A 26,813-nucleotide genomic window follows, 5' to 3' on the forward strand; every position below is an offset into this window, starting at 1 on the left:
TTGTTATTATCAATGTCCGAAAAACAAACGCAATATAGTGAAAGAAGTAAACGTCAACTTACGTTACAGCTACGGTTGTCGTTACGAAATGAAGCAGGTTACTGTAGTTTACATTTTGACACGAGAGTCGACACAAAACTAATGATATTTTTGATAAACATCACAACAGTTTCTTGTTAATGTCTTCTAAGCAATAAAAATAAATCCTATGGGGTAGAACTATACACTATGTATAAAAGATGCTAAACCAAACGGTATGCTTTCCCAAAACGTGTACTGTGTTGTCATTATTTACGACACTTACCTCAACTTTCCAGCATGCATTCTCCAACCATTTGGTTGCTAGGTGTTTTAGCGTCCTGTCTGTGTACGGTTGCTAGCTAATGGCTAGCTGACTAACATTAAATGCAAGTAAAGCCTACAAGCTATGCCGAAAATGGATTATATAGCTTACAGTTACGGATGAATATGGTGAAAGCGACATAAGCCTTTATCAAGAGTAAATGATGTGCGATTAAGGTGAGGATGATGTTGTTGTCCACCCTTGACGTCAGATAATGTAGCTTTTCAGCAAGTAGCTACTAGCTTGCCAAACACTGATTTTGTCACTAAAGTTTGTGGTTGAAGATAATGTAAAAAAAAATGTAAAAGCAGAACAAATCTGATTTCTGAGTTCATCTGTGGAATGCGTGTGTTATTTGCTGAGGATTACTACTACATGAAAAGCTTCGTATTGCAGCTTTACTTGAGTTTAAGACTCTGAAACACAAAGACTCTAAAAATCAGTTGCACCTTATTAAAACAGAGGCGCTTTATAATGAACCTCTTTGTGTGCTGTCATATGACTATTAATTCTGCCATGTCCTTGCAGGTTCTGCAGAATGCTCACTGGACGTAGAAATGTCATTTAGTGAGTGCAGAGGTTCTTGCTAGTAGTAAGTGTTTTCAAAGTTTTGGGCACTCACATGAATTCCAGGGAGGCAGCCAAGATGGGTGACATCTTGGCAACTGAAGCCGATCTTCTTGGAATGATTAAGGAGGTAACAAATCAAAATTTTTAAACAAGATGCACAACTTTTCTTCAACAAACCATACTTGATATAGCATGACATAATAGAGAGACAAGAGTTGTGCAGCTTGTTTAATTTGGATGACTTGTAACACAGCTCTATTCTGCTGTGGTTAAGGAAGAGTGAATGCCACTTGTGCTTGTTTTGTATCTTTTGTAGTACCTTAAGTTTGAGGAATTTGAAGAGACTGTGCACAGTTTCGACAAAGAGTGCAAAAACAAAGGCAAGCTGGTCTCAAAGCCTCAAGGAAGCACTTTCAGAGACACAAAGACTCGCATCATTCAGGTAAAAGATACAATTCTTATAACCTGTTGCTTTTGTAGGTTGATTGATTATTTATGGTGGTGGCAACTAGGGATGTGGGCAGGAAGAATGGTGAAAAGCAGAGAGGACATTTGCCTACACACTCCTAGTTATTGACATGAGTTGTTGCAACCTGAGAAATATTATCCTATGTTTTTATAAGTTTTCAATTATAATTGTGTCATATATAATAAAATGATCGTTAAAAACTAGCAAATTGTTCTTGCCAGTGGGTGACATCTTTCCAGAGTTGTTGCATTTCCGAGCCCATTCTTCTTTATCCGTGTCTTTTCTAGAAAGACCTCCTTTGCTCTTTTGATGATGGAGATCACAAGGTATTCTTTGAACTGTGGGTAGAGAATATTCCATCTGAGGTAAAAGATACAGATACAGAGGCCCAGAGCCTGGAGTTTTACCTTTACATCCATTTCACCATCTACCCACTGAGGAGGCACCCTGGCAGACATGTATGTAGTTCCAACTTTTTATTTTATTTATTTTTTGTTTTCTGTTTACAAGAGCATTACTTTTTTATGAGATTATCTGCAAACAAAATCTAACTGCAGCATAATCTAACGCCATTATGTGCTATTCTGCAAAATGTCCACTAAGCTGCACTGTAGGCTTTTTCTCAGTGGGCTCTTTATGATGTTGTTGCACTTTGCAAGTAGTCATCTGTGCCACTGCTTTTCATTGTGTAGTTATTGCAGTCTGAGCTTGTATATTTATATGGATTTAACTTAATTATTTTAAAAGCAGATGCTTCAGTAGTTTCTGTTGGTTGAATAGAAAGAGAAAGAACTGAGTATAATTGGAGAGGATGTGTTTATTCAGAAGAGGTGAAGTGTTTTAAATAATGTAATGAGCCTTATTGACATACTGTTAAGCAACCTGAAATAAATCAATTCATTGGAGTACCTGAATCTGTCTCCAGGACAGAGCTGAGTTTGAAGAGAGGATTTCCCACTTCAAGAAGTACCTGGAGACTCGAGGAGCAGCACTGAGCCAGACCACAGAGTTTCTGCCTTACTATGCATTGCCTTTTGTTCCCAACCCCACTGTCCATCCCTCCTTCAAAGATCTTTTCCAGGTACTCGGCTGATTATGGAACATCATCTAGTTGGTCATTGCCAACTAGTCGTTACATATGCAACATTATTACTCAGTGTCGCATTCAGAACTAACATAACCACATTTTCTTCCAAACTACATTATGGTATATTAAGGATTCCTGGATACCACATTTGAAGGCTAAGCTGGATCAGTTTCTGTCCATGACACTGAAGCCATCCAACAGCCCAAGACTGCTGAACTTATATGTATCCTTTATCATGACTGACTCTCATTCTTTCTTAGTACAGATATACTGTTACTATGACATACTATTAATGTTATGACATACTATTTTTGTTGTGGTTTCTTTGCTGCTTTCAGTGGTGTCATATGAATATGCAAATTATGCTAATCTAGCAGTGTCACAACTTCACTGTATTACAAGTGACACAAGCTGCCACAATAGTAGTTGTGAAAAAAAAAAACTGCATGAAATGCTCAATTCAACTTCTGACACTGCCATTGAATTCTGTCTTTGGCAACCATATCCACTGCAAGAGTTCTTAGCTCAAGAGAACTGTAGTCATGCAGCACCTGACAGTTTTCACAGAGATGGCTCCCAAAACTGCACAGCATTAAGTAAAAGTTGTGTTGGCTCAACAAAGGACACAAAGGTCTTTAGAAAGTGACTTTAAATAATAAATCAGCTGGTGGGGTCAAACACAACAAAATCTAGAGGGAATAACTTGGGGATTTAACACAGGCCAAGCACAGAGTGGTTTCCATTTCTTCTCCTGGCGGAGCAGCACATTTAAATCTCAAATAAAAAGCCTTTATGTAGGTGACTAAAAAAGTAATTAAAAGTCACACTGTTGCCTAGAGCTCATTTCATATCCTGAAACCAAATCCTGTCTTATTTGCATTCCTAAATGCATGCAATGTTTGAGCATGGCAGGACCCAATTTGACACTAACTCACGCTAACCCCTTCAGAGTAGAAGTGCAAGTGAAGGACAACAAGATTTGTTGTTTTTACTGGAAACCCAGTGGATCAACTTTCCTCCTTGTACATTCATGAAACCAAACCCTGTTCCTACTGGCCAATGATCAAAGCATACAGATTAAGATAGCAACTAATATCTCAAGGGCTGGCAAAAGAAAATCTTAATTGATTTTACTTATATAAAATCTAAAGAATGGAGGTTATTAAACATGCATAATCTCTCAATTTGCGGACACCTCAAAAGGCAGCACTTAGCAGCAGGCCTAACATACTTGCACATGAAAATTAACTATTCGTTGAGTGGGTACACACGAATGATGACATTTAAGAAATCAGCTTGCTGGAAAAAGTAGACTGCAACTCTGCTGCTTAAGCGCATGTAAATGCACTGAATAACCACCGTGTTTTTCCAGGTGTTGGTCCATGGGAAGTTTGTGAAATAGAAATATCCCTCCTCTAAAACAAATAGGTATTGATCACTTATATCTCTTCATACAATAAAACAAATTAGCTTAATTCTAAACAAATGGTTTCTGTGACGGCTTTGCCTACTTCAGTCAGGATATATCATACTGTGTGTTTGTCTTATATCAAACTTAAGCAGGACATTTACGTAATCTTTCACTGTATGTCCATAACTTATGATGAGATGGATAAGGAAACAAATACAGTAGAAATGTTAAGTTGTTCAGTGTCCAGTTGCATTTGAATGTGTATTCCTTAACAGACATAATGCAGAAAGAGGGTGGAAGGAGTACTAAAGGTAAATTTATCCCTCTTGAATCGTCTAAATAATAATAATAATAATAATAAATCTTTTACAGTGTATTGCAATCATTATATCTGACCCACCATCATATTATATCTGTCGTGAAAATACAGAAAGCACCTGCAGACTGCCTGTACAACAACTTATGTTTGTCAGTGCTAGTTACTCAGTGATCTCTTGAGTAGGTGATATAACTTCACTCTCAAATTAATATTCTGAAAAGGAACACAAGCTCTGCACTCTTTGCAATCTTAAGACCTCCTTTAACAGTGGTGGACCAATATTCCAGATAATGGTTTAAAAAAACTAGCTTATTGGTATCATTCATATTTCTAATTTATTTGCTCATTTTACTGTAATAAAACTGAAAATGTCTTGTGAGTTAATGACAACTGAAGTTCTGCCAGTGTTGCAGTTGGTTGCAGACAAAGGTTGATAAAGGTTAACAATTACTTAGTGCTCCTTTAAAGACAATTGACTAATATTGACGGAAACATCAACCAACAGAAACATCCACTTTAACCTTATGGTACACAGAGGATGTCCACTCCTTTCTTCGTCATTGTTTTCTGCAACCTTTGTCTATGTGTGTGTGACTGTGCAGAGGCCATGCAGCAGTTGCAGCTCCAACTGGTTGAATCGGACCGCCGCATCACCAACTACGTGCGGAAGTTCAACAAGATGCAGGCCGACTACCACAACCTGATTGGAATCACTGCTGAGCTGGTCGACTCTTTGGAGGCCACCGTCAGCGGAAAAATGGTAGGCCAGCTTGACTGTGGGGCAAACAAACACACACATTCTAACACACAAGCTACAGGCACAAACTACATAGAGATGGGCACAAGGTAGACACACACACAGAAAGACACACTCACTAACACTAATGAGCTAATGAATAGTACACACACAAACACTAGACAAACATATAAAGGCTTTAATTAGGCTCTTTCTCACATATGCAGTATGCACACATACATGGTTGTAAAATACTGTATATGAAAACACTTTTTATACACATTATGTATTTACATGACACAGTGGTGTTAAACAGGGACACAAAAATGGAGAGCTTGCTCTTCTTCCCTCTACCCACAAAGCTCAAGGGGCATGCTGTGTGTTTGCAGATCTCCCCTGAGTACCTGCAGAGCGTGTGTGTTCGCCTGTTCAGCAGCCAGATGAGGCAGAGCATGGTACAGAGCACTGACTTCACCAGACCTGGCACTGTGAGTGAGAGCACACAGCCACCTCTCCTCTCCTTCCTTCTCCCCTCACACCTTACTGGTAGAAGAATAACAAAACACAGGGCCTCAAGGCATGATGCTCGTAGTGAAAGCATGGAAACTGTCAAAGGGGGGAGTGCTGATAGGAGCCACGGTCTTCCACGTAAATGCGAGCAGGGACAACTGCTCTCAGGACCATACGTCACAGATACTGGTCACTGTGTTTGAATGGGAATTTCAAGAGATGTTTTAAAAGGGTGTGTTTATCTGCCATAAAGTACCCCTTTGTCCTCTGCACATAGTGCTGTCAACTTAAAGCTATGTAATAATCCCTCAGTTTGTATCCTGGAAAAAGATACCTGGATCCTGGTCGAATACACAGTCGTTTGGAAGGCTTGTTGGAAAGTTAAATATGCCTGACGCAACTCCGAATACTTGAAAGGAACCCTTCCAAACACAAGTCACAGTGGCTCACAAAATCTTAAGTTCATCCACCACTTTTGAAATTTTCCTTTGATTATAATGGTTAGAATAACTAGCTGGTTGAGTAGAAATTATAATTATACAGCAAATGGCGGGTGAAATCATATCCTTGATGCCATTTTTTGATAGCTTTTACAGTTGACTCTATGACACACATACATAAAAAAACTGGAGAATTACTCCAAACTGAAACACAACTATCCACTCTGATCCCTCCACAATCTCGCTTACTGTCAGTGGCATTCATTGTGGTGCTGAACTCTGGCTTGTGAAATGTGGTTTCTTTCTGTTTTGAACTGAACAACTTCTTTCTGTGTGTTTGTGTTTTTGCGTGTGTGATGCTTTTGTCCACAAAGGGATATTACTCTATGAGTCCCTATGATGATGGCTATGTAAGTTTCATATGTTTTAATGTTTACTTCCTATCACCGCTGAGGTCCCAACCTCTTATCTTGCTTGCGCCTCACCGTGTCTTCTTCATCTCCTCCTCTCCTTGCCTCCCCTTTCTTCACTGGTTATATATGTTTCTCGGCTTGCCTTTGTATTCACTCTATATCCTCTGCCATTGTCCCCCTGTTACTACTAGATTGCCCTAGTTTAAAGTTTGGCCTTGTTTGTAGTAAGAATGACCCCTTTTGTCAAGTCACTTGTTCAGCCAAACAAGAGCGTCTCTTTCAGGATGTGCCTCGTCGTTAAATTCACTTGTTCCCAAAGGCTTCAGTCATTGTTCCTCCTCTGAATTGTCCTCGTTGGCTGTCAGTCTTCTTTTTTAACATCAACGCTGTCAGTTTAAGTTTTCTCCTCTTACCATTTCTTTGACGGTCGAGTTTTTGAAAGAATTCAGACATATGCCGTGACAGGACAAGAATGGCCAACACAAGGTGCTTTTGATGTAAAAGCCCTTCTCTCATACTCAGGTTGTCAAACAGGGTGGATTAAATTACAGTCATTTGAAATACAGCCAGAACACTTTATATAACTGTGATGGTCCATAACTCCATTAATCACAGGCACTCAGGTTAAACATATAATATATTCATTTTAACTTAGATAACATCCATGGAGTGTCAGGTCAGGACTTTAACTGTTGTATAAGTAAAAGACACGAGCAAAAAGTGAGAGCAAAAATGAACAGCCACAGCACTTTCTTACCAGGATTTAATAGTTAATATTAATTTCGCACTCTGATTACCAAGAGCTTGTGGACAGAGGTCAACAACTTTTTACAACAATTTTCTTTTTTTTTTTTCTTCTTCTTTTTTCTTGCTAGTCTGCTATGGTTTAGCTTGCTGAAGGGGTAAAACCTGGATGAGACCATGGAGCAGTGCCGTCTACTTAGACAATAACATCAACAATAGATGGCCTTCAGTTGTCCCCAGGGTCATGAAGGAGTAAATAGTGAGAAGATACACTAAAAAGGTGAAGAGAGTAAAGGCACCTCTTATGTAAACTATGCATTGTCAGAGAACTCAGGTCAAGCCTTTGCTTTGTGTTGGTGGCCAGCTGAAATCTGAGAATAAATGTGACCTTAAAATCAAAGTTTTACTGAAAATGGAAGAGTTTGTTGTGTAGTTTTTTACATCCTTCGGACGTTGTTGCAAAGAAATTATTTAGTTTGAGCGCACTCTTTGTACATTCATCACCTCTTCTGTTAAAAAGTAGCAAGAATACTGTCTGTAATATACAGTATACATATGTGTGATAAACCTAAGTTGGATGTCATTCTTAATCAGGCCTTTTTCAGTGTCAGATGTCTCAGGGAAACATTTCCCCTTGTCCTTCAGCATTTCTCAGGGCACCTGAAATGTTTAGAGAGAAAGGAATTTGGGGGAGAATCTAGGTTTCAAAGTTCTCCTCCACTTCCATATTACCTACTGCACACCAAAACAAAAATGTGGCCATACCACCTGATACTGCAGACGACACGGATCGCTCCCCTGACCTCCCGCTGCTCCCGCTATAGACCAAACCACGCAGGCTTCAGGTTCGATTTCAAGCCTTAAAATCCCCTTTCAATACTGGAAAACAGTAGTAATTACTTTTCCTTCACATACACACCCACCACTGTTCTATTCTTCATTGCTCAGAGGTCTCTGTTTCCTTTTTTCCCAAATAACTACATTCAGGCCTACAGTACAAGTGAACTGAGGTGTGAAAATTAGGGATTTGGCTGTTTCACACTAACCCGCCCTCTGTGGTAGTTTTTCGTTTTTGAAATATCTCCTACTTGTCACTGACTGCATGGGCAATGCTGCCAAACAGCACTATATGGTATGTCCGGGGATTCAGCATGTACAAGAAGCATGATGTATGCATGTCCAAAAAAAAAATACTAATGACTTCTTCAGACAGTAGCTACCTTGATTGTTTTAGATGGAGAACATTTCTGGGTAAGTAGAGCGATTAGACAGACACATTGATAAAAGGTTACAGGATTAGTTTGAACACTTGCATGGATTATGTTTTCCATACACTTAGTAAAAATGTAGTGCAAAATAATCAAATTGTAATACATATTCTGCTCCTCTCTGTCTTCCTTTCTCGATTTCACTCTCTCTTGTAGGCCTCCTCGATGCTACGAGCATCCATTGCACCACAGTAAGTGTTCAATTTAATGGAGATTACTGCTCAGGGTTTGAAGAGTGCCCTGACAAAACATGGCCGACGTGTTTTTTATTAACCTCCAGGAGACCCAAGGAGGTGCCAATGCTGCCCTCACTGGACTATGAAAAGCTGAAGAAAGACCTGGTTGAAGGCTCAGACAGACTCAGGTCCCTGCTGCTTCAGGCACTGCGCTGGGTGAGTTTATTCCTCATATGTCAAGGGTCACATTTTGCACACATTCACAGTCTCTTGTCTCTCATGTCTAAATCCACTGGTTGTTGCCTTTTCCCACTCTCTTTAGGCTGTAGTCCATCATTTTTTCATACTTTTATCACTAAAATTACCCGACATTATTAAAAGTTTGGTCATATGTTTATAGTGAAAATGTTAGGGTATTAGTCTTCTGAAGTTATCTTGAAAGGGAAACGTCATCACAATCATTGAAATCCAATCAATTCCCAATCCTTAGTGAAACCTTTGTGACTCATTCCTGGTCTTTATTATTTTTTATTATGACTGTACCCCTGGTAGTAATGGGAGCCATCATGTTACAGAAAGGCCAGTGTGATATACAGTAGGTGTTACATTTATGTAAAATTTTTAAGGCAGGCTAAAGTAATGCATTACACATTACATATATCAATGTTTTGCTTTAGGGTGCCTCATAAGTAAAGCATTTTATAGAGAGTGCCAGTCATACAGTAGTCAGTTTGTCTGTTTCTCACGGTTTTTAGAGACTGACTCGCTCACTCCCTGGTGAACAGAGAGACACCGTGCTTCAGGCCTATATCAGCAACGATCTGCTGGAACGCTACAGCATGGGACAGGTGGGACCTAAACCTTTTATTGTAATCACATTCTGTGGTGTTTCTAGTAATGTTAATTGTAGTGCGTGTTTTTCCTTCTTTTACATAAATTTAAAATAACGGTGACTGCCACACAACCCATGTGATGAGGGTCAACTAACTGAACTTGTTTTTACATACAACAATATTTACATCATTGAAAGATTTTCTTATCATTTTGTTTTATTCCCCCACATTTCCCAAGTCCAAACTATATTCCATGCAACCATCAGAGAGACCAAAATAAAAAATAACTTCTTGCACGCTGGCCACACCGTATAATTAGTCCCTAGGCTCTGATTTCATGCACATCTGAGCTGGTGAATTGGCATCTTTGCTGGGTACACACAGGTTTGTTTCTCACTATCAGCTTAATGTTGCAATATGAGTGAAGGTCATAGACTGCAGACAAACCAGACATGGCATCTCGGATATCGCCCATATTCCTCTGGGATGCTGTATAAATGATATGTTATCCCTTTAAACTTTGATATATATCTTTTTACAGTGGAAGAATGTAAATACACCCACATGTCACTGTTGTGTGATCATTATCACTGACCTTTCAGTATGTATGACAAAGTTCAAAATGAGAGGTTTGGAGCCCGATATAAAGGACATGCTCTTTCTATTACTTTATAAAAACCTGTATAGAAATGTTTGCCGGAAATTGTTTTATCAACCATATTTATTTCAATAAAACACTGAAAATGATTGTGAACAGAGTTATCTGGAGCAAGCAAGAAAATGCTTTGACAGAGGTTCTCCACCATTTAAAAATATTTTTGGTGCCAACTATGCCCTTCCCATTAGCACATTGCAAAATCACGATGAGTTCAAGATGGGCAGGACACATTGATAGGAGATGTATGCTATAGTTAAATCATATATAGTTAGAGTCGCTCTTAACTAGTTTGACATCCAAATCATTGTCTTGGCAATTGACACAGCCAAACTGACACAGATTTCCCCAAATATTACATATGTAAGTGAGTTATTTCATTTTATTTTAATCTGACTGGAGACTTCCTATGAATGTTCCAGATTGAGTAGCATTGTCGAGGAATTTCTCCTTTTTACTTAACAAAGGCAAGAGTAGGAAGCATTATATTTCAGATTTCACCCTCTCAAAAGGCTTTCAGAAGCCTTAGAATCCCTTTCTTACATGCTATATTGTTTTTTTTCCTTCTTTTATTTTCTTTTCACATTCCCTTCACCTAGCCTTTTGCCATGGGGCACCATGTTAAAGATAATCCCTTTACAGAAGAGTAAATGATCCTCACCTCACAGATGAGTTCTTTGTCCATGTACTTGCCACGGTGCTCCAAGCCACCCCTGAACAACACTAGAGTCATTTACAGTAGAGAGCCACAATAACTGTAGTAGGGTTTCAGTTTCATGTAATCAAATCACAACCATAAATGTTCTGTGTTTGACAATAGCCAAAAACATGAATGACTTTTGACAAGTGTGTTCTCCCAGTGTGCTGGGCCTTACATCGCCGCGCTATCATGCCCCTTTTCAGTTGTGTGCTGTGTGGGCAGAATCGTAGGCAATACCACTTGAACTAGAAGTAAAATATTAACTTGGAATGCTTCATTTTAAGTTTCATTTTAATTTCTATATAAAGTGACTGCCCAGCAAAGGCGCAATGAGGGTAGTGCTGGATGTTCATAAAATACTATTGCAGTGCAATGGTGTGGTAAGACATTCTCTATATTTACCATATAAAAAGTATTAGCTATGTTGGCAACATTAGCTACAGTATAATCCTTTATATATATTTTTTTCTTTGCATTAGTTTAATAATTATTTTTCATATTCCAAATTTCCCCTTTTTAAAAAAAAAAAATTAAAATATCAGCAGCTGTTAAGATAATAGAGGAGTGTTTGAAATTTATCAGCAGCACTTGTAGGGCCTGCTCATAAGTTATGCTCATTTTGTTTTAAGTACCAATAAACTATCGATATAATGAATATAATTTTAAACTACCCTACATTTTGTGTTTTCATAGAAAACTGTGCTTCATTTAATGAGGTCGAAGAATGAGATTGTCCGCCAATACATGGCACGTCTCCTCAATGCATTCGCTTCCCTTGCAGAGGGTAAGTGCGCAACTGCAATTACATTTGGTTAAGCATCATTACTTCTTTTGTAAGGCGAGTCATTTCCTAACTGGATGCATTTGAAGACATAGATTCATGGAAAACCTTTTATCAGATCTTGAAAACCACTAATGATCCTCTGAAGCAGCATGCCAGTAACTATGGAGGACATCTTGTAAAGACACATTGTTGTAAAGACAAATACTATTTGTGCTGAGACAGATGACTTACTGTTATGTAGAAAGTGGTTATGGTTAAGTATTTTGTATAAATATTTAATTACTTAAAATTCATTTTCAACAACAGGGAAAAGTTGAAGTGGTAGCATCACTGTAATTTCTTGTCAGAATGAGCCTCAAAGTTGTTGAATTTCAAAGGTTTTATCAAACTTAAATACTGAGAAAACATATAATGTGACACTGGTAATCTGTGGACTCCATGGAACTAGATTTCTGAACTGGTGGGGGTTGAAATGGTGGAAATATTCTTTCATAAGTTTTATCCATCATTGGTAAGTCCAGTCAGCTTGGGTTTTGTTGAGATAATTCTGTTGTATTGTTATGTCCTCACTAGAGTTCACAGTTGTACCTAAAATGAACCGGTGAACCTATTTGTAACGTAAAATAAAACTGATGTATTTTTTTTTCTAGAGTATGATGTTGTCCAGTGAGAGTTTAAAATGTCCTTGCCTTTAGATTATAATTCCATTTTGCGGTGATGCTTTCAGGTCGGGTTTACCTCTCCCAAATCCCCATTCTTCTGAAACTTCTGACAGAAGCACTCAAGAAGGAGGAAAAAGACTCCCTGACCAGAGAGAATGTACTAGTGGCCCTGCAGAAACTCAGCCTCAGGTAAATTTTAAAATAAGTGTATTTATAAATCCTTATCTCTTCACTTTCCTAAGAGGGTGACCAGTCATTGCTCTTAGCCTCAGGTAAAGCGTGTTTAGAAACCAGATTACATACCAGTTTTTCCAGTTTTTCCATTGAACAACCAATCAGGAGGCAACGTTAATGATAAGTTGACATTAATAGGATTTATTTTTTTAATGTCTCGGGGTAGACTTAAATAATATTTAACTGAGTTTGAATGTTCGGAGACTACATAGAGCAATCACTCGGAGTTCACATTTCTTCCTCAAAATGAGGATTTCTGACTACTTTGACTTTGATCATAATAAATATACATTAACATGTATGACAGCTAAACAGCTAAATTCACAATTTTTAAATTTTCATTACATTGCATTACATTACACAATTATTTGTGTAATTTGCTTTTAATCCATCATTTATCATCATGTCTTGTAGGAGGAGCCAGCAGACGGCTATGATAGCGGATGATCTGATTGGCTGGCTGGTGGATGAGCTGCAAGACTCAGACTGCCTGACTGACTACACCCTGGAGTATTCTGCAGCTCTGCTTATGAATCTGTGTCTACGCACAAAAGGTAAAGGCGAGGCACAGGTAGATGCAAAGCTTGAATAATAGCATACACCAAACCCCTCTGAGACCACTTCAACCTGGTGGATGTATTTATGTTTATGTAAAGGTAAAATTAATGTGGCTTGCTTAAAATTGACAAACAGAAAAAGTTAAAAATTGATTTCAATTGGGGAATGCGAGGTGCAGTGAGGTGCAGGCCAATGTGGGTGTAGGGATCGTTTGACATTATTGGACTGTTTCTTGCCTCTGAATAGTTGTCAGCCAACCATCAGAGACTACAGGAGACTCCTTGTATTAGCCAAGAATAAGTCCGGCACATAAATGAGATACAACATGTTAATAAGTGAGTTTTAGAGATACTATTAGGTAGATGTTTTATCATCTTTAGGCTAACCTAAACTAACCAGTTACTGATTATAGCTTAACATTTACAGTCTCATCTAGATCTCTGTCAAAAAAAGAATGAGTGTATGTCCCAAAATGTCAACCTACTCCTTTAAAAGACAACTTTTATCCAACATACTATGCTTTATACAGTATCTGAACGGCCCTGTAATACTATATATAAAGTCTCATGACATGCATGGAAGAAAAATATCAGAGTAAAATCTGAGCATATTAATAGTCCATGATGTCACTATAAATCAATTTGATTTTAAAATTGAATTTAAAACAGCATGGACTCTCTGTCTAACTGTGTTACTTTTGGATGATTTGATTATTGTCAGAGTAAAGGCCATTATTGTTTAAGTTTGAATTCAATACAAAATTTTAGCTTTTAAAGCTTGTTATATATTTCCTTTTATATCATATCTACAGTGTATCTTTGTTCACATCAGCCCCTTCTTCTGCACATAAGCACTGAACAAAGATTCTATCTTTCTCAGTGCTCCCTTTGTTTTTTTCTCAGTTGCCCGGGGCCTGCTTTTTATAAAATTGCCACAGTAGGATGCTGCACTGCATTTGATTTATCATCAGTTTTACTATTTGTAACAGAAAGATGAAATTCAAAGAAAATTAAAAAATATTAGGCTGGACAAAATCATGAATTATTAATCTAAGTGAAAGTTTATCCACTCATTGTAGGATAAGCAGATTGGGTTGTTAAACTGAAGCATGTATTTACTTGTGTGTCTGTGCATGTGTGTTGGATGGCTGTACAGGAAAAAGGAAGTGTGCAGAAAACGCCAAGCATGTACTAAAGGTTCTAACTGACCTCCTTGGGCATGAGAACCATGAGGTGATACACACATCCGTCAACACTTGCACACAGATGTCACATCTAAATGTACATAAGAGGCACGCACTCAGAGGGTTTAAAAAATGGATAGAACATATATCAACACATGCAGTGTAGGACACACAAAACAACAGTAGTGCAGCTGACTAGCACACTACACTTTTCAGTACACAGTACATGGATATTCTATTCTGTTACATCTGCACACTGTTCAGATTTTTGCTTATAATTGTAATGTTTATTTGGAATATATTTTTTATACATATTTATTATTACCTTAGTCTTAGCCTTTTCAAATTTCCTTTTAATTTAATTTAATTTAATTTATTATTTATTTAACTTTATCGCACAGAAACTAAAATGAAATGAAAGCCCACAAAGGGTGAGCAACTTACTACTGACTTTTCTAACTGTATTACCTGCCTTATGCCTTCAAGTGTTTGGCAGTCTTGATTGAAATGAGCTCTGATTAAGAAAGTCAGAAAAAAATGACCGGCACTGACTTCATTCATTTTCATCAGAATTTATCAACTTCTGTTGTCAAGCTGTTGCAGCGTCACAATCGCTTTAAATCTTTTTATCTACTATGATTACTGTAGGTCTGTGTTAGCAGTGAGGTCATAGAAATATATACTGATATTCACATCTATTGTATAAACATTTTTCCCCTTTGTATCCATGTTTTCTAGTTGCTGCATGTTCATACAAGCTGTTACCATATGACCTCAGACCATAAAAATAGAGATTATGTGTTTGTGTCTGTGTCTCTTTGCCTTCCTCAGGTCCGACCATATGTGAATGGAGCCCTGTACAGTATCCTGTGTATTCCATCTGTGAGGCAGGAAGCCAGAGAGATGGTGAGATAGCAGAAATGTCTTCAACTCCTTTGAGGAAACAGACGCAGTTTGTGTTTTGCTCTGCATTTGTCTTCCTTCATGTCATCACACACACAGTGTTTGATGGTGAAACAACAGGTGTCCACAGTCATAAGACACAGTATCTGTACCCAGATACTGCTGAGCCTGTGGGTTGTATTCATGTCAGTGCTTCAGACTGACTTGAAAGATTATGTAATTGTTCTTCATGCAATTAGATTAGGAGCTGCAGGAGAGTGTGGATGGGGATGGATTCATTCTATCCAGCAAATATCATATTTAGGCAGAGGCCTCAGATATCAGTGATCATTATGTAATTGAGGACCATATATTACAATTACAATGCATTATAATCAGATTACTTGCATGGCTTGAATCGAGCACTTCTGCCTGCAGCTAAATGTTATTACAGTGTATATTGCCTTTGAATGCTGAGTCACAGATTTTCATTTTGAATCGAACAACAGCCCTTGGATTTGTCTGTCTGCTGTAAAGGTATGTGCATACACCAGAGTGACATGTGTTTCCCCCATGTGTGTAGAGTGTAGAGGAGATTCTTCGATGCTACAGCAAAGAGGAGAACCCAGACCTCAACAGACAGATTGAATTCATCATTAAACAGCTGAACTCAAGTGAGTGAAGTCAAACTTACAGTTACTGTTAAATACTTAAATGAATGTGTATGCTAGGCTTGGGCCAATATTCGAAAATTTCAAATATTCCAATGTTTCCTGCCTTATGTGATATATAAACTTTTTTTTTCCTTTTGTAGTTTAATACAGTCATTAGCTTTTTAGTGGCAGTGTCACTTATACCTTAAACATAAAATACAGCACACAATCATGGATAAGCGATATTTGGGTTGGACTGTATAATGATATGAAATTTTGGATATCAGCCAAGCCTAATGTATGCACACAGTAGGTACTGACTGTATACATATGCACATTTTAAATACTGTAACAGCATAGTGAAATTGTACCAAGTAAGGGTTTTGGGCAGCTGGTGTAACTGACAGTAGTGACTTAGTGGTAGTCAAACTAATGTTAGAGTGAGCTTTACATAGCAGGAAACTGAATAGCTATAGGCAAATTTGAAGCTTGGTGGCTTGGTCTTTTTCTAATGTTGAGATAAAAATCTTTGAGATTTTAGGAAAATGTTATTATGTTTTACTTAGTTTAATCCTTGGCTTGTGGCTATGTTCTACCTAGCTGAGGAAGAGGGGCCAGAATCAGACGATGAAGAGGAAGAGGACGACAATGACGTAAGAGATTAGTTGATGTCTTTCACCATTGTAATATGTGCCAATTTCCTCATTATTCCTCATCATTTCCTCATTTCTATGTAGAAGCATAGAATATATGAAAGAATATATAAAGAAGCATCTATGCAGAAGCATAGAGATATATAAACAAAAACAAATCAAAAGAACAAAATTGAGAAACAGAGAAAATGAGGGTGAGAGGATGCACAACAAGAAAAGAACACCTCATATTTGACACCCTTCCCAAACTTGTAGATGGCAATCTCAGTATGACATAGATATTGGGTGTCACCCACTTGTGTGTTTGTTCATGTGTGTGTAGGGGGTGATGAGCCTGGCAGATTGGATTTAGTGGGACAGTGGGTTATCAAGATAAGGTATATGTTAGTAAGTTAAGAGTAGCTACAGTCCCTCAGGTGTGTGTGTGTGTGTGTGTGAGTGTGAGAGAGTGAGTGTGATTGTAAGTGCCTTTATTACTTCGCCTGTGATCTCAGCACTGGTGTTTTTTTTGTACCTCTTATCCAATTACTGTGGCTACAGCAGGGAACAGATATAATGTTGCCCACTTGACAACAAAGTGAGTGCCAAAAGTGTAGACTACACTGCTCCCTTGTTGGTACCTCTTGGATTGGTGCCAAGCATTGTATATGTGTTTAAACTGGTTCGTTGACTCACATCTGTGTTATTGCAAACAAGTTCATTTTAAATATAAAAGTAAATTAGGCACCGTCAAAGTAACCATAGTCAATCAACACACCTCAGGAGCTTTAACATATTGGTGTTCAATAGTGGGTGGCTTCTCAGACACCATGATGTTGGCTGTACTGATTTCATTCGTATTTGATTGCACATTATGACCAAATCTGTATTAGTGACACACTTTCACGCACTGCTCATTACAACAACTATGTTTTTAACTGATTCATTGTCATTATCTTGTCACAGGAAGATTTAATGGAGACAGAACTTGACAAAGAGGAAGTTCTCCAACCGCAGCCCAGAGAACTGTCTGGGGAGAGTCTGCTCACCACTGAGTACCTGGGAGTAAGAGAGTATAAGCTCATCATGCACAACTTCATTAAGCAAGTTGTTGGTAGCTAAACAGGCACAGAGTTCAAGCCTCTACCAAATTAAAGGAACAACATCAGTTACTCACAATAAGACTGCTAATTTCCTTCTAGAGGCTGGCATTCTGCAGGCAAGCCCGCTGCGCAGGACTCTGTTAAGTTCTGGTTATTGCTTCTGCTATACAATTCCCTCTGCATCAAGATGCAGCAGCTAAAGGACACGATGCCTGAAACAAGGGGAACTGAAAATGTTTGTGAAAATGTTTGTACTGTAGTGTGTGCACGCTACAGGACATTAGATACAATATTTGAGCCTTTGGGAAATTGCAAGATTTCATGTCATTGTGCTACTATGGTAGTATGGAGGATATCATCAATATTTCTGTCCCATTTGAGCGTGAAGGGGACATGCAAGCATGAGCATTTTAATTATTTAATTGAAGGACTAAAAGAAAAATCCAGCATATTAAAGCTTTAATGATTCTTGATATCCCTGTGTCAAACCTGTGTTGCTACTATGCTACTAATCTTGTGTTTGTGGTTGTATAGATTATGACCAACATGGCAAAAGTGAAGAGAAAGTCTACCCCTCTGCCTCAACCGAGTGTTGATGAGCCCCTACAACGACCAGTCACACCGAGTTCTCATCGTAATGTCAACACAGTGTAAGTTACAGACACACAAATAGGGTGACAGGAAGTGGGCAGGATATGGTTTAAATTCTTGTTCATAGGAATTTCACATTCTATAGCTGACAGAACTATAGCTGACAGAACCGCAGAACCACAGAATACTAAATAGGTGAAGACACCAGACAGCTAGCCTCTTTCCTCTCAAGGGTGAACCATTAACAACAGCACAGATAGCTCATAGCCCAACCTAAGGTCTTTTTTTACAATGATTTTGCTGCCCCTTTGTTAAAAGGGGACAGTAAAAATGAAGTTCATATAGCCATTAAAACTAGTGCAGTAGGTCAAAGCAAGAATGGGTTTAAATATATTTTGCCATTAATCATCACAAAGTCTGACATTATTGTTTAGGTAAAGGAATGAGTCAGAAGGAGGAGACTGGAACTGGGGTTGCTTTGTAACAAAAGGCAGATCACTGTCAATACAAACTGTAAGCTAGACAGCAGGGACACAACACACAGTATTATTTCAGAGTAATGGATATGACAGCAATGAGGGATCAGTGCCCTACAGATGATGTGGCCCTGGAGATAAGATGGTATCAACTCACAGCAAGTCGTTCATACAGTGGTTCTATAACTTACTAATAATAACAACACTTGTCTTATTCTTTATTATATAGAATTTTTTGATATTAACTTAGTGTTGTACAACCGTTAAAAAGTAGCACTGATGGAGGCAGTAAGATAGTGGTTTTAAGATGTTAATTTAAAAAATGATTAAAAAAATTATACTAACTGATAATGTGAACATCCTCATGCAAGTTCCCACAAACATGAGCCTATATTCTTTGTGTTTTTGTGTTGTGTAGGGATTATCGAGCTGGCAGTCAGGGAGGTGAGGTTAGCAGGGACAGGGAATATCCTTTGAGCAGACAGAAGAGCGAGGAAGGAAGCCTGCCTCCTTCCCGATTCAACTCCAGACCTCCTACACGCTCCGGCAGTCGCCAAAGCACTGCTGACTCCCTACGTCACAGCATAGGTGGGTAGATCCGTGTGTTTATGTGTACTGTGTACATTTCCCAAATTCCATGCATCAATAGTTTTTTTTTAAGATATGTTTTTTTTTTTTGCAATAGTTTTATTATTTTGAACTATTTTTTGAACATCGGCTAGAAGTAGAATTTCAAAAGAGTAAAATAATGCAGCAATGATCATCTCTAAATGCTGTGGCTGTTCATCAGATGTTTGCAGTCAGATTTCCTGCTTAATACACTTTGTGTGCCCTGAAAATCAGCTGCATATTTGTGGAACAATTTAATTTCCCTTCCACCTGCTGCTCTTTATTTGATTTGTATTGGATTTATTTGATGTGATGCCCAGTATCCACAAGGAACATAAAGCACTTCCAGCCAAGGAAGCTCCAGCAACTTCCTCAGAGAGTAGAAGGGATAAAGACTCAGCAAAACAGGCACCAAATGGCTGATAACGCATTTTGGCTCAACATTACACAAATGTCAGCGTGGTATCGAGTTGTCGCTCATGTGTTCATTAATGATAGTGTGCAACAGTACGGCTGTACTATTTTATTAAAGTTTTGAGTTCAGTTTAAATTATGTTATGAATCCAAAATTAGTGTGATGAAACTCTAATATTTTCTTCCTCTCTGTTACACACAAAAACGCACTCAGACTCAGAGTGTGGCCGGCTGTCCCAGGAGTCAGAGTTGGATGGGCCGTATGAAGAGCGAACCACAAAAGGATGTTTCCGGGAAGAACACAATGGACACTCTGCCAGGTAAACTGAGACACAAACATCATCTACATACACATATGTAATGAGGCTCTGTGTGTGTTAATGGTTGAAACAGCGAAAGTGTCTTGATGAGCTAAGCAAAGTAGCAGAAGTTAGAAAACAGAAGTTGTCCACATTTCATGTTTCTTGTTATGTGCAGTAGAGGAAGTGCACCTCAGTTCAGTGAAAAGTTTCTCATGGGATATAAAATAAAATATGCAATACAGTATATTTATAGAAGTACCCAAGATGCCTGCCTTAGCAGGCATTGCAAATAGAATGAGGACCTGCTGCAATAGTACTCAAGAGGGGCATCATCACTTCAGAGGAGGAGAGAAGGCCTATCTTGATCGAAGGCTGGTTCAGTTGCTGAAAGAAGGTAGATAATAAGTTACCGTACAGTGACCATGAATACAACCCATCCTGAACACAGCCTATTGTAATTCCAAATTTTCAGTTTACTTCCAAGCAGCCTCTGCTATGGGCTTGCTGGCTCTAAGAACAGTGAGGGTGAGCAGTGGGATCAGAAAATAACAGAAGAGGTGGATAAAAGATAAAGAGTGCAACATATACAACAATAACACAACAAAACTGCAGTAATGCAATGATAAGTCTTGTAGGAGCATTTAGTTGCATTTCATTAGCAGCTACCTCTCATGAAAGGGCTGAATCAGGTAATCAGGGAAATTCAGCCAAGGTTCCTGTAAAACTCTGAGATGTGTGTCAGTGTATTTGTGTGTCTGTGGAGGGACTTGGCAAGAGTGTTGTTTGACCGATCGGTGACTCAGCACTGCCAAGCTGGTCTCTGAGACTGTGACATGCGTTTAAACGAGCAGTGCCCACAAAGAGACCCATTCAATGAATCCTCCCCTGCTTCTCCTCTTCTTTAAAATCCCAGAGGAACTTGACTCCTGAGTCCCAGGGAACCACTTCAGTTATCCTTCCACCCATCCCCCAGGAACGTAAAACACCTCTACAATACAGCCTGGCTGAGTCTGACTTCAGTAGCCCCATTTCACCCCAGTCTGGAGACAAGATTTTTATAGTGAGAAGGGATTTCAGGACATTCATTGATATTTAGATGAATAGAATCTTAGCAACACCACAGTTTGGCAAAAATCAATGAGCGTCTTATTGCCTTTATTGATTTTTTAGCAAAGCTCTGCTTGAAACTCATTCAGTTACACAAGGTAACACCTGTGGCGAGGCTGTTTTTCATTCCAACATCAAAGTTGCTCTTGTCACCCTGTTGCTCCTTAGGTTGCTGACTTTATGGGCAGAATTTAAGGGGCTAAAGGCAAATTTATGCAATATTTATGCCAGTTCCAGTTTGCTGCTCCCCAGGACTGAGTTTTTAGAACATGTTGGAGCCTTCACTTATGTTAATAGAGTTGCAGTTTGTAACATCGAGTCACACCAGATGATATCAAGGTGTGTTGGAGCCAATATGACCACTGTAAGCAGACACAAGAATGAGTTAACTGAAACTCATCCATTTATTATGGAATAGGATTTCTCCACAGGATGTTGATCATTTGGTACCTGGCTGATTGAGTTTCGGCCTCTACTGTGTGGTGGGAATCATCAATCATGATTGTTGCTCTTATACTGTTTTTGACACAGTGGTGCTAATTGTGAACTACTGTGGAAGAAACACTGGGCTCCTGAAACATGCCTGTAAGATCTGCTTTGATCATTTAGAAATATGTCACTTAAAACCTTAAGACTGCATTGGCTCTAAACTAAAATGTACAAAAGAACCCAAAAAAACAAAACAAAACAAACAAACAAACAAACAAACAAACAAACAAACAATAAATATATATATATATATATATATATATATATATATATATATATATATATATATATATTTTTTAGAGTTAAAAGGGCAAGAAGTTTGTAAAAGGCTGGTATTGTAGCCAGGACAGCTATAATTTCTGTGCTATAAAACTTTATTTGACACGAGATCTGTTCATGACTATAGTGTTTTAGAGCTACTAAGGAACTCATCAGATACTAAAGATGACCTGAATGATCATTCAAACTGTTGTTGTGAAATCACAGCTGTAATTAAAAAGTAAATAAAAAACATATACAGCATAACTCATCATTTATTTCTTCTCCTGCTTCTCCGTCTTTTCCCTTGCAACAGTGGTGATTTTATCCCTGCATTTGCAAGCCAGCCCAAAATTCCCCGTACACCTGACACAGCAGCCAGCCAGAGTAAGGCTCACCAGGGTCGAGGCCTAACTCTGGCCCCCCAGTTTTCCCAGTCGGAGCCACAGCAGAGCAGCCGGCCAGGCTCCTCTGCCAGCTCTGCAGGAGGAGGGGGACGCCGAAGTGGAAGTAAGCATATGTTATGGGTGGGAAATGAACACCGACTGCCAGCCAGTGTTGGTGAATTTGGCTCCAGCTGGTTACTTTGTCTACTCTGCCAATCACACTGGAAAATAACCAGGAGCAATTTGGAAGTTTATCGTTTTTTAGAAAATCAAGTTGGCTTAGAAACACTCATTTGTAATTCAGGATGAACTGAGCCTGTCTGAGTAGATCATCAGTCCCTGTTCCATTTTTCCGGCAAGCCAACTGAACTTGTCCACCATCTGTAGGTGTGGGTAATAAATCGGTGTGTGGGAAAAAAAAATCGAATACGTTATTTATCCCACAGTGGGAAATTTGCAGTGAAAGAGCATCTGTAAAACAAAAAACAAGTGAACAGCAGTAATTAACAAAATAAGCATTGGTTGAAGTCACATTATTGTACATGTGAAATATTGATATTGCAGTGTCATGATATTATATCATTTTCATCCTTCTCTTTCCCTGTCTGTCTCTCACCTGATTTACAATAGTAGTAGTTTTCCTGCTTCCTTACAAACCTGTTTTACCAGAATTGTCCACAAAAGCAGTTAAGTTTATAGTGATAATGACAAGTCATGCTTTCATTTCCCTGAAGCTCAGGGTTAGAGTTACACATGAGGATTAAATACAGTCATTTGGCAACAGCAGAATAACATTTTAACGAGCATTGTTAGCTTTTGTATTTCCTGACAGCATACGTTTTCCGCTTCAATCAGCATAGCAGCACATTTCCTACCTAATATAACAGGGGCATATATCGAAAAAGTTTTGTACACAGATTGTGACCAAAAGACTAAAAATGACTAAAATCCACATTTATGTCAAGGAAATGGCATAACCATACGTCCTGCTGTAATGTCTTTGTGTTGTCCACTCTCATATGAGAGTAGGACATGCTCACATGCAGTGGGTGCGCTTTTAGATGTTCGGCCAATGAGAAGAAAGTGGACTTTTAAGGGGGCTTCTTAAGGAGGCCCAAGCTAATATTGCCTGTTTTAGTCAGAGGCTCAACTGAGGGGCTGCATAACAAACCATTTGAGATGAATAAGGAGTTCCAGAATAAAAATCCAGAGGTGTAAATGAGCATAAAAGGTCTCCTTTAAAGCACTTAAAGCTGATTTTTCAGATGTACTTGAACACTGTGTTTTTAATCTGTACATTCTTCCTCATCTTTTTGACTTTCTCCCTTACAACCCCACAAAAATACTATGTAGGCATTACTACGAGTTCCATAGGTGGACCTGGAACATACTGTAGCTTTCACAAGCACAAGGCTGGTTAGATGACCTTCAGATGGGGAAGTGGACATTCTTATTCAGCGGTTATTTAGCAGGTGTCTGAGTTGACCATGTCAGACAGTCCAGCGGATACTGTCACAGCAAAGAAAAGTAGGGCATTAATTTCGTAGTGCACCAAAGTCCGTTCAAGACAAGTGGCAATTTCTGCAAACAAACACATCACTCATCACTGTTACACAGCATTAAAAAAAAAAAAAAAAATCTTTTGCGACATGTGAAAAGCTAATTATTACTTTTTTTTTGAACAATGGCACCAGTCAGCCCAACCTGACCTTGGTCCAATATTTATTTGCTGTCAATTTCACATCTTAAACATAGAAGTTGAGTCACTGCAGGGAAGATGGCCTGATCAGTTGCTCTGGTGCTCTTAGTTGTGTGATAACATCTCCCGGTGCTCTCATGCATCTTAATTGCATTTGATAAGCGATTATGTCTAGCTCTTACACTGGATGACTTTACCATAAAGCCTGTAATAGCACATAATGGTCACTCAAAGCCTCCATATCCTGTGGGTGTTGTACTTTTGAGGTCTGGCAAGTGTCAGAGATCTATTGATTCATAAGGAAGTCACTTAATTGTAGCTCTGCTTAAAGGGCAGTAAGCAGATGCACATGGCATGGCAAACAAAACAAGGCCAGTTTTACTGTGAGTTTCCATGGCTTTTATTAATAGGCTTCCTGGTAGCTCTTACTTTTATTTATTTTGCATGAAATTCAAGCTTTTTACAAAATATATGTATTTGTAAAGGAAAAAAAGAACCCATTGGGTTTAATTATATTTGGCGATGCTGTAGAAAACATTAAACATTAAATATGGTGTGTGTGTATGTAAACCCACTTCAGTAGCAGAGGAGCCCACACAGTCATCCTGAAAATCTACTACACTTTTCAGGACCAGCAGTGCAGATGAAGATAACAGAACCACCTGCCCTCTTATTGGATTCTGCTTTGTGATTCAACTGTCATTGTCCAATCAGATTCAGGTGTAAAGGCAGGGTCAAAACATGTACTTTGCAGTTTTTTGCTTTGTATCTGTGCACAAATATTCACAAAAGCACTTCTCTTTTTGCAGTGTCGTTGAGTAACCTCACCACTGATATCATTTGTTCATAGATTTTCTTCATAAGTGAACCCCACTTTGCAAGCTCAAAATCTCATTGACCATAGTTTGAGCCCGTAACCATTTTTTCCAATTTATTTTTACTTGAATGCAGCTTCTGCTGACTGTCAGCTGTTATTATGCCTAATATTTGTTGCTTGGTGCAGCCTGGCTGCAGGGAAGGAACACCATCTACACGCTGGGGCAAGACCCCCTTTAGGCCCACATTTGGTAAACACATCTGCTGTGACTGACAGAGGCACTCCTTTTTGCAGAGGAGAGATAGAGAGTGCATTTGTGTAGCTGACTGGGCCACCCACTCAGCCAGCACAAACAAGGAGGGGGAGCCGCTGCTGCCATGCCATGTTGGGAGGACGGAAAAAACTGCATTATTCTACCCAAGTCATGTTGACAACCCTGACTTCACGTGATGACAGATCCCTGTTATGTGGAGGTTAGGAAGATGGAGGAAGTGCAGCAGTATCTCTTAGGACTGTCACTCTGGTCCTGAATAATAAATGTGATGAGGAAATCAGATTTTTTTGGTAGGGAAGAATGTAACTAAACTAAAATCTAGCTTCCAGTTCCCATACACTGAGTAGGAGAGTGTCCAGCAGGTAAACATTTGAAATCCAAAAGTTTTGCAGATTCTGGAAAAGATATTTTTAAGAGTGTTTTGGAAGATAATTCTTATTCCAAGCAGAGTATTTCTGGATGTCTTAAAAGCTATCATGAGAATATGAGCTTTTTATTGATAAGTTGTAATCTGATTGTCCTCTCCCTCCTTTCCTCCCTCCTCTCTCTCCTCCTCCAGGCAGTCAGTCAGAGAGGAGGTGAGGAGGGAGCTGTCACCGTGGAGTAGCGCTATCTCCCCTGGAGCATCAGGCTTCCTGTAACATCATCCCCCCCAGGTTGTGATCAGGGTCAGGGCAACAGAGATGGTCGAGGATCAGCAGCGAGAGGAGGAGGAGGAAGAGGAGAAGGAGGGGCCGGAACAATGTGAAGGATTGTGGCTCTGCATTTTCTCTCCCCCGTCGGCTTCAGCACAGACTTCCTTCTGTAATGTAATATGAGGTCAGACAATAATCACAACCCCCAGCCGTGCAAGCCTGTGCACCTTGTAGCCTTAGTTAGCCCTCAGTTTCTCCACTCTCTCATCAAGAGGATAGATGGCACACCTAAATGTGTCATCCCAGAGATGCCTCTTCTTGTGGATAACTTCTGTGTTCAAACTTAAGCACAGTATGGTTTTAGCTCTTTTTAGGAACATGTAAACAGGGTATTTAGAGTTTAGGAAACCTGACATGATCAGCCATGGAGATAAAATGTTTGAGAATCTTTGATTATCACAAAGTCGAATTAATTTCATACGAGGCAGAGCACAGGACTTTTTTTTCTCAGTAACAGTAACACAAAACCTCATTTGTAAAGTTCTCATCCTGATTCTACAAATCTATAATCTTCTGAATTTCTCTACGTACTGTATATATTGATTTTTGGCTGAGGTGGATGAATATCCGTCCACATGAATAAATAATTCAACCAGCTTTAGTACAAGCGTAAAACATTAGTTCATATCAGAGTAGCTGCTTGAGTTCATCCTATGCTCCAAAAATGTTTACAAGAATGACACAGGTCCTGACATAACTTGTCAGGCTAGTGTATGTTTTTAAATGATGTTAAAACAGCTTATTATTATTATTAATATACAGTAGACCATCATCCATACAACATCTGACAAAAAACTTGAAATTGTGTGAATGACTTAAATCCAGCAATTTTGCATTGTACCTTTGAACCTGTGTTCCAGGTGTCGTGATGTATATTTATGTTCATGGTAGTGGTAATTGATTTTAAGGTGTTATGTGATTTTAAATAAATGTGTGACATGTCACCAGTTTTCTGATGTGTAATATAAATTCCCTATTACCTTCTATACAATTATTGAATTTCCCAGTTTGATTACTTTTGATTTGGGGACATGCTTAAGTCTTTATCAACGTGCTCATGAATAATTATTCTCAGCGCTCAAGATAAACTCTTAAGACCAGTTGTCACTCATTACTGCCAAACACTGACAGTCGGTTTACTGCTGCACTGTGTTATTTAATTTATGGCACTAGCTTACAGCAGGGATAGATTGGTAGATTTTCTTTGGGCTGCCAGGGCACAAGGCACAAAGACCTCCTCTGTTTTTAAAGTCCCGTATCTGTGGCCAGACTGAAGTAATGTTAAGTGTGGATTGAGAGGGTGGTCTGTGTCTTTTGCTATGTTGAGTGCT

At 38.9% G+C, this 26,813-nt stretch overlaps 1 protein-coding gene across 2 annotated transcripts; it reads left to right on the forward strand.

The window, feature by feature from the left end:
• Positions 1–329: 329 nt before the first annotated feature.
• On the forward strand, positions 330–26,430 carry LOC139625873 (lisH domain-containing protein ARMC9). Of its 2 annotated transcripts, XM_071485929.1 has the most exons (26): positions 330–519; positions 872–1,040; positions 1,230–1,355; positions 1,670–1,840; positions 2,308–2,463; positions 2,600–2,692; positions 4,167–4,191; positions 4,802–4,959; positions 5,325–5,423; positions 6,260–6,295; positions 8,467–8,501; positions 8,591–8,702; positions 9,242–9,334; positions 11,368–11,458; positions 12,186–12,309; positions 12,769–12,908; positions 14,068–14,144; positions 14,927–15,001; positions 15,561–15,651; positions 16,231–16,283; positions 17,229–17,327; positions 17,900–18,015; positions 18,851–19,020; positions 19,670–19,775; positions 21,928–22,121; positions 25,347–26,430. In XM_071485929.1, the coding sequence occupies exons 2-26, from the start codon at positions 966–968 to the stop codon at positions 25,367–25,369; spliced, it is 2,538 nt and encodes an 845-aa protein (XP_071342030.1). In that variant the 5' UTR covers positions 330–519; positions 872–965; the 3' UTR covers positions 25,370–26,430. The 2 variants fall into 2 exon arrangements, with proteins under 2 accessions (XP_071342030.1, XP_071342031.1); XM_071485930.1 differs by lacking the exon at positions 6,260–6,295 and having other exon boundaries at positions 383–519; positions 25,347–25,510.
• The last annotated feature ends 383 nt before the right edge of the window (positions 26,431–26,813 follow it).

This window comes from Trachinotus anak, unplaced genomic scaffold (assembly GCF_046630095.1).
Source record: "Trachinotus anak isolate AG129_WGS33_773 ecotype Australia unplaced genomic scaffold, CSIRO_AGI_Tana_v1 ptg000010l, whole genome shotgun sequence".
NCBI classification, from domain to species: domain Eukaryota; kingdom Metazoa; phylum Chordata; class Actinopteri; order Carangiformes; family Carangidae; genus Trachinotus; species Trachinotus anak.

Coding starts and splice junctions, on each gene's coding strand:
- LOC139625873 (XM_071485929.1), top strand. CDS start 966: ATGAATTCCAGGGAGGCAGCCAAGATGGGTGACATCTTGGCAACTGAA. Junction 1,356..1,669: donor CAAAGACTCGCATCATTCAG/GTAAAAGATACA, acceptor TGTCTTTTCTAG/AAAGACCTCCTTTGCTCTTT. Junction 17,328..17,899: donor TCACCACTGAGTACCTGGGA/GTAAGAGAGTAT, acceptor GTGGTTGTATAG/ATTATGACCAACATGGCAAA.